General features: G+C 45.1%; 2 protein-coding genes across 2 annotated transcripts in view; both read right to left on the reverse strand.

The window, feature by feature from the left end:
• The window catches only part of LOC118374305 (unconventional myosin-XV-like), a 68,672-nt gene extending 54,045 nt beyond the window's left edge, over window positions 1–14,627 (reverse strand). Inside the window, exons 1-8 of the mRNA XM_052485872.1 lie at window positions 14,620–14,627; window positions 13,093–13,100; window positions 12,945–13,041; window positions 7,048–7,359; window positions 5,572–5,649; window positions 3,124–3,240; window positions 2,890–2,928; window positions 395–603 (exon numbers count right to left, since the gene is read on the reverse strand). Of these exons, the coding sequence (XP_052341832.1) occupies window positions 395–603; window positions 2,890–2,928; window positions 3,124–3,240; window positions 5,572–5,649; window positions 7,048–7,359; window positions 12,945–13,041; window positions 13,093–13,100; window positions 14,620–14,627 (868 nt within the window). The remainder of the gene's footprint in view (window positions 1–394; window positions 604–2,889; window positions 2,929–3,123; window positions 3,241–5,571; window positions 5,650–7,047; window positions 7,360–12,944; window positions 13,042–13,092; window positions 13,101–14,619) is intronic.
• LOC118377226 (unconventional myosin-XVB-like) lies at window positions 14,572–19,147 on the reverse strand. Its single transcript, XM_052493075.1, has 5 exons — window positions 19,092–19,147; window positions 18,695–18,772; window positions 18,509–18,566; window positions 17,863–18,083; window positions 14,572–15,010 (listed from the first exon to the last, which is right to left on the reverse strand). Exons 2-5 carry the CDS (start codon window positions 18,695–18,697, stop codon window positions 14,771–14,773), a joined length of 522 nt encoding a protein of 173 aa, XP_052349035.1. The 5' UTR covers window positions 18,698–18,772; window positions 19,092–19,147; the 3' UTR covers window positions 14,572–14,770.

Below are 19,147 nucleotides of genomic sequence, written 5' to 3' on the forward strand. Positions count from 1 at the left end.
CATTGAGAACTTGTTGTCAATTCTCAAGAGTCGGGTGGACAAACAAAACCCCACAAATTCTGACAAACTCCAAGCATTGATTATGCAAGAATGGGCTGCCATCAGTCAGGATGTGGCCCAGAAGTTCATTGACAGCATGCCAGGGCGGATTGCAGAGGTCTTGAAAAAGAAGGGTCAACACTGCAAATATTGACTCTTTGCATCAACTTCATGTAATTGTCAATAAAAGCCTTTGACACTTATGAAATGCTTGTAATTATACTTCAGTATTCCATAGTAACATCTGACAAAACTATCTAAAGACACTGAAGTGGCAAACTTTGTGGAAATTAATATTTGTTTCATTCTCAAAACTTTTGGCCACAACTGTACTTTTATAACCCCTCTCACTCACCGTTGAAGGTATGTATGTCCATCACCATATTTCCTCTCCTCTGATTGGTTGTCCACTCCAGCTGAGAGGGGGGGTGGAGGCGGGAGGCAGGGGAGGGTAACTTGAGGGAGGTGAGGAGTTTGTGCTGGCACAGAGAACGATATTCACCTGGACCATTATCAGATACATACCTGTTCACAGGGGAGACAGAGAAACACAGACTAACATACCTGTTCACAGGAGAGACAGAGAAACACAGACTAACATACCTGTTCACAGGGGAGACAGAGAAACACAGACTTACATACCTGTTCACAGGGGAGACAGAGAAACACAGACTAACATACCTGTTCACAGGGGAGACAGAGAAACACAGACTAACATACCTGTTCACAGGGGAGACAGAGAAACACAGACTAACATACCTGTTCACAGGGGAGACAGAGAAACACAGACTAACATACCTGTTCACAGGAGAGACAGAGAAACACAGACTAACATACCTGTTCACAGGGGAGACAGAGAAACACAGACTTACATACCTGTTCACAGGGGAGATAGAGAAACACAGACTAACATACCTGTTCACAGGGGAGACAGAGAAACACAGACTAACATACCTGTTCACAGGGGAGACAGAGAAACACAGACTAACATACCTGTTCACAGGGGAGACAGAGAAACACAGACTTACATACCTGTTCACAGGAGAGACAGAGAAACACAGACTAACATACCTGTACACAGGGGAGACAGAGAAACACAGACTAACATACCTGTTCACAGGAGAGACAGAGAAACACAGACTAACATACCTGTTCACAGGAGAGACAGAGAAACACAGACTAACATACCTGTTCACAGGGGAGACAGAGAAACACAGACTTAACATACCTGTTCACAGGGGAGATAGAGAAACACAGACTAACATACCTGTTCACAGGGGAGACAGAGAAACACAGACTAACATACCTGTTCACAGGGAGACAGAGAAACACAGACTAACATACCTGTTCACAGGGGAGACAGAGAAACACAGACTTACATACCTGTTCACAGGAGAGACAGAGAAACACAGACTAACATACCTGTACACAGGGAGACAGAGAAACACGGACTAACATACCTGTTCACAGGGGAGACAGAGAAAAACAGACTAACATACCTGTTCACAGGGAGACAGAGAAACACAGACTAACATACCTGTTCACAGGAGAGACAGAGAAACACAGACTAACATACCTGTACACAGGGAGACAGAGAAACACAGACTAACATACCTGTACACAGGGGAGACAGAGAAACACGGACTAACATACCTGTTCACAGGGGAGACAGAGAAACACAGACTAACATACCTGTTCACAGGGGAGACAGAGAAACACAGACTAACATACCTGTTCACAGGGAGACAGAGAAACACAGACTTACATACCTGTTCACAGGGGAGACAGAGAAACACAGACTAACATACCTGTTCACAGGGGAGACAGAGAAACACAGACTAACATACCTGTTCACAGGGGAGACAGAGAAACACAGACTAACATACCTGTTCACAGGGGAGATAGAGAAACACAGACTGTTCACAGGGAGACAGAGAAACACAGACTTACATACCTGTTCACAGGAGAGACAGAGAAACACAGACTAACATACCTGTACACAGGGGAGACAGAGAAACACAGACTAACATACCTGTACACAGGGAGACAGAGAAACACAGACTAACATACCTGTTCACAGGAGAGACAGAGAAACACAGACTAACATACCTGTTCACAGGAGAGACAGAGAAACACAGACTAACATACCTGTTCACAGGAGAGACAGAGAAACACAGACTAACATACCTGTTCACAGGGAGACAGAGAAACACAGACTAACATACCTGTTCACAGGGAGACAGAGAAACACAGACTAACATACCTGTACACAGGGGAGACAGAGAAACACAGACTAACATACCTGTACACAGGGGAGACAGAGAAACACAGACTAACATACCTGTACACAGGAGAGACAGAGAAACACAGACTAACATACCTGTTCACAGGGGAGACAGAGAAACACAGACTAACATACCTGTTCACACAGGGGAGACAGAGAAACACAGACTAACATACCTGTTCACAGGAGAGACAGAGAAACACAGACTAACATACCTGTTCACAGGAGAGACAGAGAAACACAGACTAACATACCTGTTCACAGGAGAGACAGAGAAACACAGACTAACATACCTGTTCACAGGGGAGACAGAGAAACACAGACTAACATACCTGTTCACAGGGGAGACAGAGAAACACAGACTAACATACCTGTTCACAGGGGAGACAGAGAAACACAGACTAACATACCTGTTCACAGGGGAGACAGAGAAACACAGACTAACATACCTGTTCACAGGGGAGACAGAGAAACACAGACTAACATACCTGTTCACAGGAGAGACAGAGAAACACAGACTAACATACCTGTCCACAGGGGAGACAGAGAAACACAGACTAACATACCTGTTCACAGGGGAGACAGAGAAACACAGACTAACATACCTGTCCACAGGGGAGACAGAGAAACACAGACTAACATACCTGTTCACAGGGGAGACAGAGAAACACAGACTAACATACCTGTTCACAGGAGAGACAGAGAAACACAGACTAACATACCTGTTCACAGGGGAGACAGAGAAACACAGACTAACATACCTGTTCACAGGAGAGACAGAGAAACACAGACTAACATACCTGTCCACAGGGGAGACAGAGAAACACAGACTAACATACCTGTTCACAGGGGAGACAGAGAAACACAGACTAACATACCTGTCCACAGGGGAGACAGAGAAACACAGACTAACATACCTGTTCACAGGAGAGACAGAGAAACACAGACTAACATACCTGTTCACAGGAGAGACAGAGAAACACAGACTAACATACCTGTTCACAGGAGAGACAGAGAAACACAGACTAACATACCTGTTCACAGGAGAGACAGAGAAACACAGACTAACATACCTGTTCACAGGGGAGACAGAGAAACACAGACTAACATACCTGTTCACAGGAGAGACAGAGAAACACAGACTAACATACCTGTTCACAGGAGAGACAGAGAAACACAGACTAACATACCTGTTCACAGGGAGACAGAGAAACACAGACTAACATACCTGTTCACAGGAGAGACAGAGAAACACAGACTAACATACCTGTTCACAGGAGAGACAGAGAAACACAGACTAACATACCTGTTCACAGGAGAGACAGAGAAACACAGACTAACATACCTGTTCACAGGAGAGACAGAGAAACACAGACTAACATACCTGTTCACAGGAGAGACAGAGAAACACAGACTAACATACCTGTACACAGGGGAGACAGAGAAACACAGACTAACATACCTGTTCACAGGAGAGACAGAGAAACACAGACTAACATACCTGTTCACAGGAGAGACAGAGAAACACAGACTAACATACCTGTTCACAGGAGAGACAGAGAAACACAGACTAACATACCTGTTCACAGGAGAGACAGAGAAACACAGACTAACATACCTGTTCACAGGAGAGACAGAGAAACACAGACTAACATACCTGTACACAGGGGAGACAGAGAAACACAGACTAACATACCTGTTCACAGGAGAGACAGAGAAACACAGACTAACATACCTGTTCACAGGAGAGACAGAGAAACACAGACTTACATACCTGTTCACAGGAGAGACAGAGAAACACAGACTTACATACCTGTTCACAGGAGAGACAGAGAAACACAGACCAACATACCTGTTCACAGGAGAGACAGAGAAACACAGACTAACATACCTGTTCACAGGAGAGACAGAGAAACACAGACTAACATACCTGTACACAGGGGAGACAGAGAAACACAGACTAACATACCTGTTCACAGGAGAGACAGAGAAACACAGACTAACATACCTGTTCACAGGAGAGACAGAGAAACACAGACTAACATACCTGTACACAGGGGAGACAGAGAAACACAGACTAACATACCTGTTCACAGGAGAGACAGAGAAACACAGACTAACATACCTGTACACAGGGAGACAGAGAAACACAGACTAACATACCTGTACACAGGGGAGACAGAGAAACACAGACTAACATACCTGTACACAGGAGAGACAGAGAAACACAGACTAACATACCTGTACACAGGGGAGACAGAGAAACACAGACTAACATACCTGTTCACAGGAGAGACAGAGAAACACAGACTAACATACCTGTTCACAGGGGAGACAGAGAAACACAGACTAACATACCTGTACACAGGGAGACAGAGAAACACAGACTAACATACCTGTTCACAGGGAGACAGAGAAACACAGACTAACATACCTGTTCACAGGAGAGACAGAGAAACACAGACTAACATACCTGTACACAGGGAGACAGAGAAACACAGACTAACATACCTGTTCACAGGAGAGACAGAGAAACACAGACTTACATACCTGTTCACAGGAGAGACAGAGAAACACAGACTAACATACCTGTTCACAGGGGAGACAGAGAAACACAGACTTACATACCTGTTCACAGGGGAGACAGAGAAACACAGACTTACATACCTGTTCACAGGGGAGACAGAGAAACACAGACTAACATACCTGTTCACAGGAGAGACAGAGAAACACAGACTAACATACCTGTTCACAGGAGAGACAGAGAAACACAGACTAACATACCTGTTCACAGGAGAGACAGAGAAACACAGACTAACATACCTGTTCACAGGGGAGACAGAGAAACACAGACTAACATACCTGTTCACAGGGGAGACAGAGAAACACAGACTAACATACCTGTTCACAGGGAGACAGAGAAACACAGACTAACATACCTGTTCACAGGGAAACAGAGAAACACGGACTAACATACCTGTACACAGGAGAGACAGAGAAACACAGACTAACATACCTGTTCACAGGAGAAACAGAGAAACACAGACTAACATACCTGTTCACAGGAGAAACAGAGAAACACAGACTAACATACCTGTTCACAGGAGAGACAGAGAAACACAGACTTACATACCTGTTCACAGGGGAGACAGAGAAACACAGACTAACATACCTGTCCACAGGGAGACAGAGAAACACAGACTTACATACCTGTTCACAGGGAGACAGAGAAACACAGACTAACATACCTGTTCACAGGGGAGACAGAGAAACACAGACTAACATACCTGTCCACAGGGGAGACAGAGAAACACAGACTAACATACCTGTTCACAGGGGAGACAGAGAAACACAGACTAACATACCTGTTCACAGGAGAGACAGAGAAACACAGACTAACATACCTGTTCACAGGAGAGACAGAGAAACACAGACTAACATACCTGTTCACAGGAGAGACAGAGAAACACAGACTAACATACCTGTTCACAGGAGAGACAGAGAAACACAGACTAACATACCTGTTCACAGGAGAGACAGAGAAACACAGACTAACATACCTGTTCACAGGAGAGACAGAGAAACACAGACTAACATACCTGTTCACAGGAGAGACAGAGAAACACAGACTAACATACCTGTTCACAGGAGAGACAGAGAAACACAGACTTACATACCTGTTCACAGGGGAGACAGAGAAACACAGACTAACATACCTGTTCACAGGGGAGACAGAGAAACACAGACTAACATACCTGTTCACAGGGAGACAGAGAAACACAGACTAACATACCTGTTCACAGGAGAGACAGAGAAACACAGACTAACATACCTGTTCACAGGGAGACAGAGAAACACAGACTTACATACCTGTTCACAGGGGAGACAGAGAAACACGGACTAACATACCTGTACACAGGGGAGACAGAGAAACACAGACTAACATACCTGTTCACAGGGGAGACAGAGAAACACAGACTAACATACCTGTTCACAGGGGAGACAGAGAAACACAGACTAACATACCTGTTCACAGGAGAGACAGAGAAACACAGACTAACATACCTGTTCACAGGAGAGACAGAGAAACACAGACTAACATACCTGTTCACAGGAGAGACAGAGAAACACAGACTTACATTCCTGTTCACAGGGGAGACAGAGAAACACAGACTAACATACCTGTTCACAGGGAGACAGAGAAACACAGACTAACATACCTGTTCACAGGAGAGACAGAGAAACACAGACTTACATTCCTGTTCACAGGGAGACAGAGAAACACAGACTAACATACCTGTTCACAGGAGAGACAGAGAAACACAGACTAACATACCTGTTCACAGGAGAGACAGAGAAACACAGACTTACATTCCTGTTCACAGGGGAGACAGAGAAACACAGACTAACATACCTGTTCACAGGGGAGACAGAGAAACACAGACTAACATACCTGTTCACAGGGAGACAGAGAAACACAGACTAACATACCTGTTCACAGGGGAGACAGAGAAACACAGACTTACATACCTGTTCACAGGGAGACAGAGAAACACAGACTAACATACCTGTTCACAGGGGAGACAGAGAAACACAGACTAACATACCTGTTCACAGGGGAGACAGAGAAACACAGACTAACATACCTGTTCACAGGGGAGACAGAGAAACACAGACTAACATACCTGTTCACAGGGGAGACAGAGAAACACAGACTAACATACCTGTTCACAGGGGAGACAGAGAAACACAGACTAACATACCTGTCCACAGGGGAGACAGAGAAACACAGACTAACATACCTGTTCACAGGGGAGACAGAGAAACACAGACTAACATACCTGTTCACAGGGGAGACAGAGAAACACAGACTAACATACCTGTCCACAGGGGAGACAGAGAAACACAGACTAACATACCTGTTCACAGGGGAGACAGAGAAACACAGACTAACATACCTGTTCACAGGGGAGACAGAGAAACACAGACTAACATACCTGTCCACAGGGGAGACAGAGAAACACAGACTAACATACCTGTTCACAGGGAGACAGAGAAACACAGACTAACATACCTGTTCACAGGAGAGACAGAGAAACACAGACTAACATACCTGTTCACAGGGGAGACAGAGAAACACAGACTAACATACCTGTTCACAGGGGAGACAGAGAAACACAGACTAACATACCTGTTCACAGGGGAGACAGAGAAACACAGACTAACATACCTGTTCACAGGGGAGACAGAGAAACACAGACTAACATACCTGTTCACAGGGGAGACAGAGAAACACAGACTAACATACCTGTTCACAGGGGAGACAGAGAAACACAGACTAACATACCTGTTCACAGGGGAGACAGAGAAACACAGACTAACATACCTGTTCACAGGGGAGACAGAGAAACACAGACTAACATACCTGTTCACAGGGGAGACAGAGAAACACAGACTAACATACCTGTTCACAGGAGAGACAGAGAAACACAGACTAACATACCTGTTCACAGGGGAGACAGAGAAACACAGACTAACATACCTGTTCACAGGGGAGACAGAGAAACACAGACTTACATACCTGTTCACAGGGGAGACAGAGAAACACAGACTAACATACCTGTTCACAGGGGAGACAGAGAAACACAGACTTACATACCTGTTCACAGGAGAGACAGAGAAACACAGACTAACATACCTGTTCACAGGGGAGACAGAGAAACACAGACTAACATACCTGTTCACAGGGAGACAGAGAAACACAGACTAACATACCTGTTCACAGGGGAGACAGAGAAACACAGACTTACATACCTGTTCACAGGAGAGACAGAGAAACACAGACTAACATACCTGTTCACAGGGGAGACAGAGAAACACAGACTAACATACCTGTTCACAGGGGAGACAGAGAAACACAGACTAACATACCTGTTCACAGGAGAGACAGAGAAACACAGACTAACATACCTGTTCACAGGGGAAACAGAGAAACACAGACTAACATACCTGTTCACAGGAGAGACAGAGAAACACAGACTAACATACCTGTTCACAGGGAGACAGAGAAACACAGACTAACATACCTGTTCACAGGAGAGACAGAGAAACACAAACTAACATACCTGTTCACAGGGGAGACAGAGAAACACAGACTAACATACCTGTTCACAGGAGAGACAGAGAAACACAGACTAACATACCTGTTCACAGGAGAGACAGAGAAACACAAACTAACATACCTGTTCACAGGGGAGACAGAGAAACACAGACTAACATACCTGTTCACAGGAGAGACAGAGAAACACAGACTAACATACCTGTTCACAGGGGAGACAGAGAAACACAGACTAACATACCTGTTCACAGGAGAGACAGAGAAACACAAACTAACATACCTGTTCACAGGGGAGACAGAGAAACACAGACTAACATACCTGTTCACAGGAGAGACAGAGAAACACAGACTAACATACCTGTTCACAGGGGAGACAGAGAAACACAGACTAACATACCTGTTCACAGGGGAAACAGAGAAACACAGACTAACATACCTGTTCACAGGGAGACAGAGAAACACAGACTAACATACCTGTTCACAGGGGAGACAGAGAAACACAGACTTACATACCTGTTCACAGGAGAGACAGAGAAACACAGACTAACATACCTGTTCACAGGGGAGACAGAGAAACACAGACTTACATACCTGTTCACAGGGGAGACAGAGAAACACAGACTAACATACCTGTTCACAGGGGAGACAGAGAAACACAGACTTACATACCTGTTCACAGGGGAGACAGAGAAACACAGACTAACATACCTGTTCACAGGGGAGACAGAGAAACACAGACTAACATACCTGTTCACAGGAGAGACAGAGAAACACAGACTAACATACCTGTTCACAGGGGAGACAGAGAAACACAGACTAACATACCTGTCCACAGGGGAGACAGAGAAACACAGACTTACATACCTGTTCACAGGGGAGACAGAGAAACACAGACTTACATACCTGTTCACAGGGGAGACAGAGAAACACAGACTAACATACCTGTTCACAGGAGAGACAGAGAAACACAAACTAACATACCTGTTCACAGGGGAGACAGAGAAACACAGACTAACATACCTGTTCACAGGGAGACAGAGAAACACAGACTTACATTCCTGTTCACAGGGGAGACAGAGAAACACAGACTTACATACCTGTTCACAGGGGAGACAGAGAAACACAGACTAACATACCTGTTCACAGGGGAGACAGAGAAACACAGACTAACATACCTGTTCACAGGGGAGACAGAGAAACACAGACTAACATACCTGTTCACAGGAGAGACAGAGAAACACAGACTAACATACCTGTTCACAGGAGAGACAGAGAAACACAGACTAACATACCTGTCCACAGGAGAGACAGAGAAACACAGACTTACATACCTGTTCACAGGAGAGACAGAGAAACACAGACTAACATACCTGTTCACAGGAGAGACAGAGAAACACAGACTTACATACCTGTTCACAGGAGAGACAGAGAAACACAGACTTACATACCTGTTCACAGGAGAGACAGAGAAACACAGACTAACATACCTGTTCACAGGAGAGACAGAGAAACACAGACTTAACATACCTGTTCACAGGGGAGACAGAGAAACACAGACTAACATACCTGTTCACAGGAGAGACAGAGAAACACAGACTAACATACCTGTTCACAGGAGAGACAGAGAAACACAGACTAACATACCTGTTCACAGGAGAGACAGAGAAACACAGACTAACATACCTGTTCACAGGGAGACAGAGAAACACAGACTAACATACCTGTTCACAGGGGAGACAGAGAAACACAGACTAACATACCTGTTCACAGGGGAGACAGAGAAACACAGACTAACATACCTGTTCACAGGAGAGACAGAGAAACACAGACTAACATACCTGTTCACAGGAGAGACAGAGAAAACACAGACTAACATACCTGTTCACAGGGGAGACAGAGAAACACAGACTAACATACCTGTTCACAGGGAGACAGAGAAACACAGACTAACATACCTGTTCACAGGGAGACAGAGAAACACAGACTAACATACCTGTTCACAGGAGAGACAGAGAAACACAGACTAACATACCTGTTCACAGGAGAGACAGAGAAACACAGACTAACATACCTGTTCACAGGGGAGACAGAGAAACACAGACTAACATACCTGTTCACAGGGGAGACAGAGAAACACAGACTAACATACCTGTTCACAGGGGAGACAGAGAAACACAGACTAACATACCTGTTCACAGGGGAGACAGAGAAACACAGACTAACATACCTGTTCACAGGGAGACAGAGAAACACAGACTAACATACCTGTTCACAGGGAGAGAGAAACACAGACTAACATACCTGTTCAAAGACAGAGAAACACAGACTAACATACCTGTTCACAGGGGAGACAGAGAAACACAGACTAACATACCTGTTCACAGGGGAGACAGAGAAACACAGACTAACATACCTGTTCACAGGGGAGACAGAGAAACACAGACTAACATACCTGTTCACAGGGGAGACAGAGAAACACAGACTAACATACCTGTTCACAGGGGAGACAGAGAAACACAGACTAACATACCTGTTCACAGGGGAGACAGAGAAACACAGACTAACATACCTGTTCACAGGGGAGACAGAGAAACACAGACTAACATACCTGTTCACAGGGAGACAGAGAAACACAGACTAACATACCTGTTCACAGGAGAGACAGAGAAACACAGACTAACATACCTGTTCACAGGGGAGACAGAGAAACACAGACTAACATACCTGTTCACAGGAGAGACAGAGAAACACAGACTAACATACCTGTTCACAGGGGAGACAGAGAAACACAGACTAACATACCTGTTCACAGGGGAGACAGAGAAACACAGACTAACATACCTGTTCACAGGGGAGACAGAGAAACACAGACTAACATACCTGTTCACAGGAGAGACAGAGAAACACAGACTAACATACCTGTTCACAGGAGAGACAGAGAAACACAGACTAACATACCTGTTCACAGGAGAGACAGAGAAACACAGACTAACATACCTGTTCACAGGGGAGACAGAGAAACACAGACTAACATACCTGTTCACAGGGGAGACAGAGAAACACAGACTAACATACCTGTTCACAGGGAGACAGAGAAACACAGACTAACATACCTGTTCACAGGAGAGACAGAGAAACACAGACTAACATACCTGTTCACAGGAGAGACAGAGAAACACAGACTAACATACCTGTCCACAGGAGAGACAGAGAAACACAGACTTACATACCTGTTCACAGGAGAGACAGAGAAACACAGACTAACATACCTGTTCACAGGAGAGACAGAGAAACACAGACTTACATACCTGTTCACAGGAGAGACAGAGAAACACAGACTTACATACCTGTTCACAGGAGAGACAGAGAAACACAGACTAACATACCTGTTCACAGGAGAGACAGAGAAACACAGACTTACATACCTGTTCACAGGGGAGACAGAGAAACACAGACTAACATACCTGTTCACAGGAGAGACAGAGAAACACAGACTAACATACCTGTTCACAGGAGAGACAGAGAAACACAGACTAACATACCTGTCCACAGTATCTGAGGAGAGACAGAGAAACACAGACTTACATACCTGTTCACAGGAGAGACAGAGAAACACAGACTAACATACCTGTTCACAGGAGAGACAGAGAAACACAGACTTACATACCTGTTCACAGGAGAGACAGAGAAACACAGACTTACATACCTGTTCACAGGAGAGACAGAGAAACACAGACTAACATACCTGTTCACAGGAGAGACAGAGAAACACAGACTTACATACCTGTTCACAGGGGAGACAGAGAAACACAGACTAACATACCTGTTCACAGGGGAGACAGAGAAACACAGACTAACATACCTGTTCACAGGGGAGACAGAGAAACACAGACTTACATACCTGTTCACAGGGGAGACAGAGAAACACAGACTAACATACCTGTTCACAGGAGAGACAGAGAAACACAGACTTACATTCCTGTTCACAGGGGAGGAGAAACACAGAGACAGGGGAGACAGAAACACAGACTAACATACCTGTTCACAGGAGAGACAGAGAAACACAGACTAACATACCTGTTCACAGGAGAGACAGAGAAACACAGACTTACATTCCTGTTCACAGGGGAGACAGAGAAACACAGACTAACATACCTGTTCACAGGAGAGACAGAGAAACACAGACTAACATACCTGTTCACAGGAGAGACAGAGAAACACAGACTTACATTCCTGTTCACAGGGGAGACAGAGAAACACAGACTAACATACCTGTTCACAGGAGAGACAGAGAAACACAGACTAACATACCTGTACACAGGGGAGACAGAGAAACACAGACTAACATACCTGTTCACAGGGAGACAGAGAAACACAGACTAACATACCTGTTCACAGGGAGACAGAGAAACACAGACTTACATACCTGTTCACAGGGAGACAGAGAAACACAGACTAACATACCTGTTCACAGGGGAGACAGAGAAACACAGACTAACATACCTGTTCACAGGGGAGACAGAGAAACACAGACTAACATACCTGTCCACAGGAGAGACAGAGAAACACAGACTAACATACCTGTTCACAGGGGAGACAGAGAAACACAGACTAACATACCTGTTCACAGGGGAAACAGAGAAACACAGACTAACATACCTGTACACAGGGGAAACAGAGAAACACAGACTAACATACCTGTCCACAGGAGAGACAGAGAAACACAGACTAACATACCTGTTCACAGGGGAGACAGAGAAACACAGACTAACATACCTGTTCACAGGGAGACAGAGAAACACAGACTAACATACCTGTTCACAGGGAGACAGAGAAACACAGACTAACATACCTGTTCACAGGGGAGACAGAGAAACACAGACTAACATACCTGTTCACAGGGGAGACAGAGAAACACAGACTAACATACCTGTTCACAGGGGAGACAGAGAAACACAGACTAACATACCTGTTCACAGGGGAGACAGAGAAACACAGACTAACATACCTGTTCACAGGGGAGACAGAGAAACACAGACTAACATACCTGTTCACAGGGAGACAGAGAAACACAGACTAACAACATACCTGTTCACAGGGGAGACAGAGAAACACAGACTAACATACCTGTTCACAGGGGAGACAGAGAAACACAGACTAACATACCTGTTCACAGGGGAGACAGAGAAACACAGACTAACATACCTGTTCACAGGGAGACAGAGAAACACAGACTAACATACCTGTTCACAGGGGAGACAGAGAAACACAGACTAACATACCTGTTCACAGGGGAGACAGAGAAACACAGACTAACATACCTGTTCACAGGGGAGACAGAGAAACACAGACTAACATACCTGTTCACAGGAGAGACAGAGAAACACAGACTAACATTCCTGTTCACAGGGGAGACAGAGAAACACAGACTTACATACCTGTTCACAGGGGAGACAGAGAAACACAGACTTACATACCTGTTCACAGGGGAGACAGAGAAACACAGACTTACATACCTGTTCACAGGAGAGACAGAGAAACACAGACTAACATACCTGTTCACAGGGGAGACAGAGAAACACAAACTAACATACCTGTTCACAGGAGAGACAGAGAAACACAGACTAACATTCCTGTTCACAGGGGAGACAGAGAAACACAGACTAACATACCTGTCCACAGGAGAGACAGAGAAACACAGACTAACATACCTGTTCACAGGGAGACAGAGAAACACAGACTAACATACCTGTTCACAGGGGAGACAGAGAAACACAGACTAACATACCTGTTCACAGGGGAGACAGAGAAACACAGACTAACATACCTGTTCACAGGAGAGACAGAGAAACACAGACTAACATTCCTGTTCACAGGGGAGACAGAGAAACACAGACTTACATACCTGTTCACAGGGGAGACAGAGAAACACAGACTTACATACCTGTTCACAGGGGAGACAGAGAAACACAGACTTACATACCTGTTCACAGGAGAGACAGAGAAACACAGACTAACATACCTGTTCACAGGAGAGACAGAGAAACACAGACTAACATACCTGTTCACAGGAGAGACAGAGAAACACAGACTAACATACCTGTTCACAGGGGAGACAGAGAAACACAGACTAACATACCTGTTCACAGGAGAGACAGAGAAACACAGACCAACATACCTGCACATGTACGCAAAACCAAAGAACCAAGAACATAATGGTTGACAAAGAGATTACATATTTTAATGCCTTTCTTCTAGTACTACACAAAGCACATGTTTAACCACTCCAAAAACGACATCTTTACAAATGATTTTTCTCACTGGGCTGCTTACTTGAGCAGGGGTTTGTCCAGGGCTGGGGATGGGGTGAATGTACTAAGGCAGTAGGCCAGTAACAACCAGCCCCGCAGCGCCACCTCCTCTGACTCCCTGCCCCAGGTGGTGTGGGCCAGCTGGGCTAGGATCTCATCCCTCAGGGGGGGTCTAGTCTGGCCCTGCTCCACAATGTAGTTCCCCAACATCTGCTCCTGCCAGCCACTCAGATCACTGTCCCCTGCAAAACGCAGTATCTGAGGAGGGAAAGACGGGGATATAGAGGGAGGTGACATGAAGTTAAGATAACACCAGTATCTGAGGAGGGAAAGACGAGGATATAGAGGGAGGTGACATGAAGTTAAGATAACACCAGTATCTGAGGAGTGAAAGACGAGGATATAGAGGGAGGTGACATGAAGTTAAGATAACACCAGTATCTGAGGAGGGAAAGACGAGGATATAGAGGGAGGTGACATGAAGTTAAGATAACACCAGTATCTGAGGAGGGAAAGACGAGGATATAGAGGGAGGTGACATGAAGTTAAGATAACACCAGTATCTGAGGAGGGAAAGACGAGGATATAGAGGGAGGTGACATGAAGTTAAGATAACACCAGTATCTGAGGAGGGAAAGACGAGGATATAGAGGGAGGTGACATGAAGTTAAGATAACACCAGTATCTGAGGAGGGAAAGACGAGGATATAGAGGGAGGTGACATGAAGTTAAGATAACACCAGTATCTGAGGAGGGAAAGACGGGATATAGAGGGAGGTGACATGAAGTTAAGATAACACCAGTATCTGAGGAGGGAAAGACGGGGATATAGAGGGAGAGACATGAAGTTAAGATAACACCAGTATCTGAGGAGGGAAAGACGAGGATATAGAGGGAGGTGACATGAAGTTAAGATAACACCAGTATCTGAGGAGGGAAAGACGAGGATATAGAGGGAGGTGACATGAAGTTAAGATAACACCAGTATCTGAGGAGGGAAAGACGAGGATATAGAGGGAGGTGACATGAAGTTAAGATAACACCAGTATCTGAGGAGGGAAAGACGAGGATATAGAGGGAGGTGACATGAAGTTAAGATAACACCAGTATCTGAGGAGGGAAAGACGAGGATATAGAGGGAGGTGACATGAAGTTAAGATAACACCAGTATCTGAGGAGGAAAGACGAGGATATAGAGGGAGTTGACATGAAGTTAAGATAACACCAGTATCTGAGGAGTGAAAGACGGGATATAGAGGAGGTGACATGAAGTTAAGATAACACCAGTATCTGAGGAGGGAAAGACGGGGATATAGAGGGAGAGACATGAAGTTAAGATAACACCAGTATCTGAGGAGGGAAGACGAGGATATAGAGGGAGGTGACATGAAGTTAAGATAACACCAGTATCTGAGGAGGGAAAGACGAGGATATAGAGGGAGGTGACATGAAGTTAAGATAACACCAATATCTGAGGAGGGAAAGACGAGGATATAGAGGGAGGTGACATGAAGTTAAGATAACACCAGTATCTGAGGAGGGAAAGACGAGGATATAGAGGGAGGTGACATGAAGTTAAGATAACACCAGTATCTGAGGAGGGAAAGACGAGGATATAGAGGGAGGTGACATGAAGTTAAGATAACACCAGTATCTGAGGAGGGAAAGACGAGGATATAGAGGAGGTGACATGAAGTTAAGATAACACCAGTATCTGAGGAGGGAAAGACGAGGATATAGAGGGAGGTGACATGAAGTTAAGATAACACCAGTAGTATCTGAGGAGGGAAAGACGGGGATATAGAGGGAGGTGACATGAAGTTAAGATAACACCAGTATCTGAGGAGGGAAAGACGAGGATATAGAGGGAGGTGACATGAAGTTAAGATAACACCAGTATCTGAGGAGGGAAAGACGAGGATATAGAGGAGGTGACATGAAGTTAAGATAACACCAGTATCTGAGGAGGGAAAGACGGGGATATAGAGGGAGGTGACATGAAGTTAAGATAACACCAGTATCTGAGGAGGGAAAGACGAGGATATAGAGGGAGGTGACATGAAGTTAAGATAACACCAGTATCTGAGGAGGGAAAGACGGGGATATAGAGGGAGGTGACATGAAGTTAAGATAACACCAGTATCTGAGGAGGGAAAGACGGGATATAGAGGGAGGTGACATGAAGTTAAGATAACACCAGTATCTGAGGAGGGAAAGACGGGGATATAGAGGGAGGTGACATGAAGTTAAGATAACACCAGTATCTGAGGAGGGAAAGACGAGGATATAGAGGGAGGTGACATGAAGTTAAGATAACACCAGTATCTGAGGAGGGAAAGACGAGGATATAGAGGGAGGTGACATGAAGTTAAGATAACACCAGTATCTGAGGAGGGAAAGACGAGGATATAGAGGGAGGTGACATGAAGTTAAGATAACACCAGTATCTGAGGAGGGAAAGACGAGGATATAGAGGGAGGTGACATGAAGTTAAGATAACACCAGTATCTGAGGAGGGAAAGACGATATAGGGATATAGAGGGAGGAGGGAAAGACATGAAGTTAAGATAACACCAGTATCTGAGGAGGGAAAGACGAGGATATAGAGGGAGGTGACATGAAGTTAAGATAACACCAGTATCTGAGGAGGGAAAGACGAGGATATAGAGGGAGGTGACATGAAGTTAAGATAACACCAGTATCTGAGGAGGGAAAGACGAGGATATAGAGGGAGGTGACATGAAGTTAAGATAACACCAGTATCTGAGGAGGGAAAGACGAGGATATAGAGGGAGGTGACATGAAGTTAAGATAACACCAGTATCTGAGGAGGGAAAGACGGGGATATAGAGGGAGGTGACATGAAGTTAAGATAACACCAGTATCTGAGGAGGGAAAGACGAGGATATAGAGGGAGGTGACATGAAGTTAAGATAACACCAGTATCTGAGGAGTGAAAGACGGGGATATAGAGGGAGGTGACATGAAGTTAAGATAACACCAGTATCTGAGGAGGGAAAGACGGGGATATAGAGGGAGAGACATGAAGTTAAGATAACACCAGCACCATACTGTATCAGTGTGTGTGCGCATGTGTGTCCAGTACTGACCAGCTTGTGGATCTCCAGAGCAGTTTGAGCGTCTTCAGGCTCCAGAGAGGTCAGAGGTCGCTGGAGGGAGTAGCCCTGTGGCTGACACCAGCCATCCTTCAGTGTGGCGTTGGCGTATCGTGAGAAGGGGTAGCTGTCGATATCGAGGGGCAGGATTAAGGTGTTTTGTGCTTTCACCTGTGGAGGTGCCACCTCTGTCACCCCTGATACGTGCTGCCGCCCTGGTGGAGAGACACAGAACTACAATCACACACAGAGAAAAGACAGAGGCAATGGCAGCCTTGGGTCCAGTCCAACAACAACCTGTCGTTTACTTGTTCTGGGGCGGCAGCGTAGCCTAGTGGTTAGAGCGTTGGACTAGTAACCGGATGGTTGCAAGTTCAAATCCCCAAGCTGACAAGGTACAAATCTGTCGTTCTGGCCCTGAACAGGCAGTTAACAAATTCTTATTTTCAATGACGGCCTAGGAACAGTGGAATTTGTTCTCAACTGACTTGCCTAGTTAAACAAAGGTAAACAAATAAAAAATAAAAAAATTACAGAACAGAAGAAGTCAGATAAAAGCGTTATGTTCTACATAAATGTTTTAGCCAATCCCAGCCCTCCTCAACCCATCTTCTCCATTCCCAGCACTGCTCTCACTCACCTGCTGCGCTGCGTAGTCTGGCCGATAGCTCAGCCGGAATCTCCAACGTTCTCACATCCTGGAAAAGGGAATTATCAGGAAGGAGTAGCAGAGGCTCCTTTTAAATATACGGCTCTGAATTCTATATCTAATAATTGGAATAGATTTTGTACATGTGTTAAGCAACAAACTGTAGTTAGCTCCCACCATTCCTGTAGAGTACGAATCCTGGGTCTTTGTGGTGATGGTACTTTTCACCGTGCTCCTCTCATTCCTGTCTTTTTCCTGAGAGCAAACAAACACACAGCTTCGACTGAGTTGAGCCCCAAGCTATCTATATGATGTTAAATAGTTTTCATCCAATCAGGAGAGGCTGAGCACTGATAGGCAGCGAGGACCCCTCCTTTCAATATAACAGAAACCAAACCGACAACCCATGAACACACAGCTGTCAAAGCTTTACACAAACAGGAATCAGCAATTCATGTCGTATATTCGATTATATCCAGCCTTTTCTCAATTATTTCCCAGCTTGTGAATAAACCTTTGACTGTTTTTCTCCAGGTGTTTCTCCTGTAGCTGTCATCAGGTGTGCTTATTCTACCTGCTCAGGAGAGGCGTGAAGAGGTCTGTCAGGTAAACAGACTATGGACAGAGAGA

The sequence above is a fragment of the Oncorhynchus keta genome, chromosome 3, assembly GCF_023373465.1.
Source record: "Oncorhynchus keta strain PuntledgeMale-10-30-2019 chromosome 3, Oket_V2, whole genome shotgun sequence".
Classification (NCBI taxonomy): domain Eukaryota; kingdom Metazoa; phylum Chordata; class Actinopteri; order Salmoniformes; family Salmonidae; genus Oncorhynchus; species Oncorhynchus keta.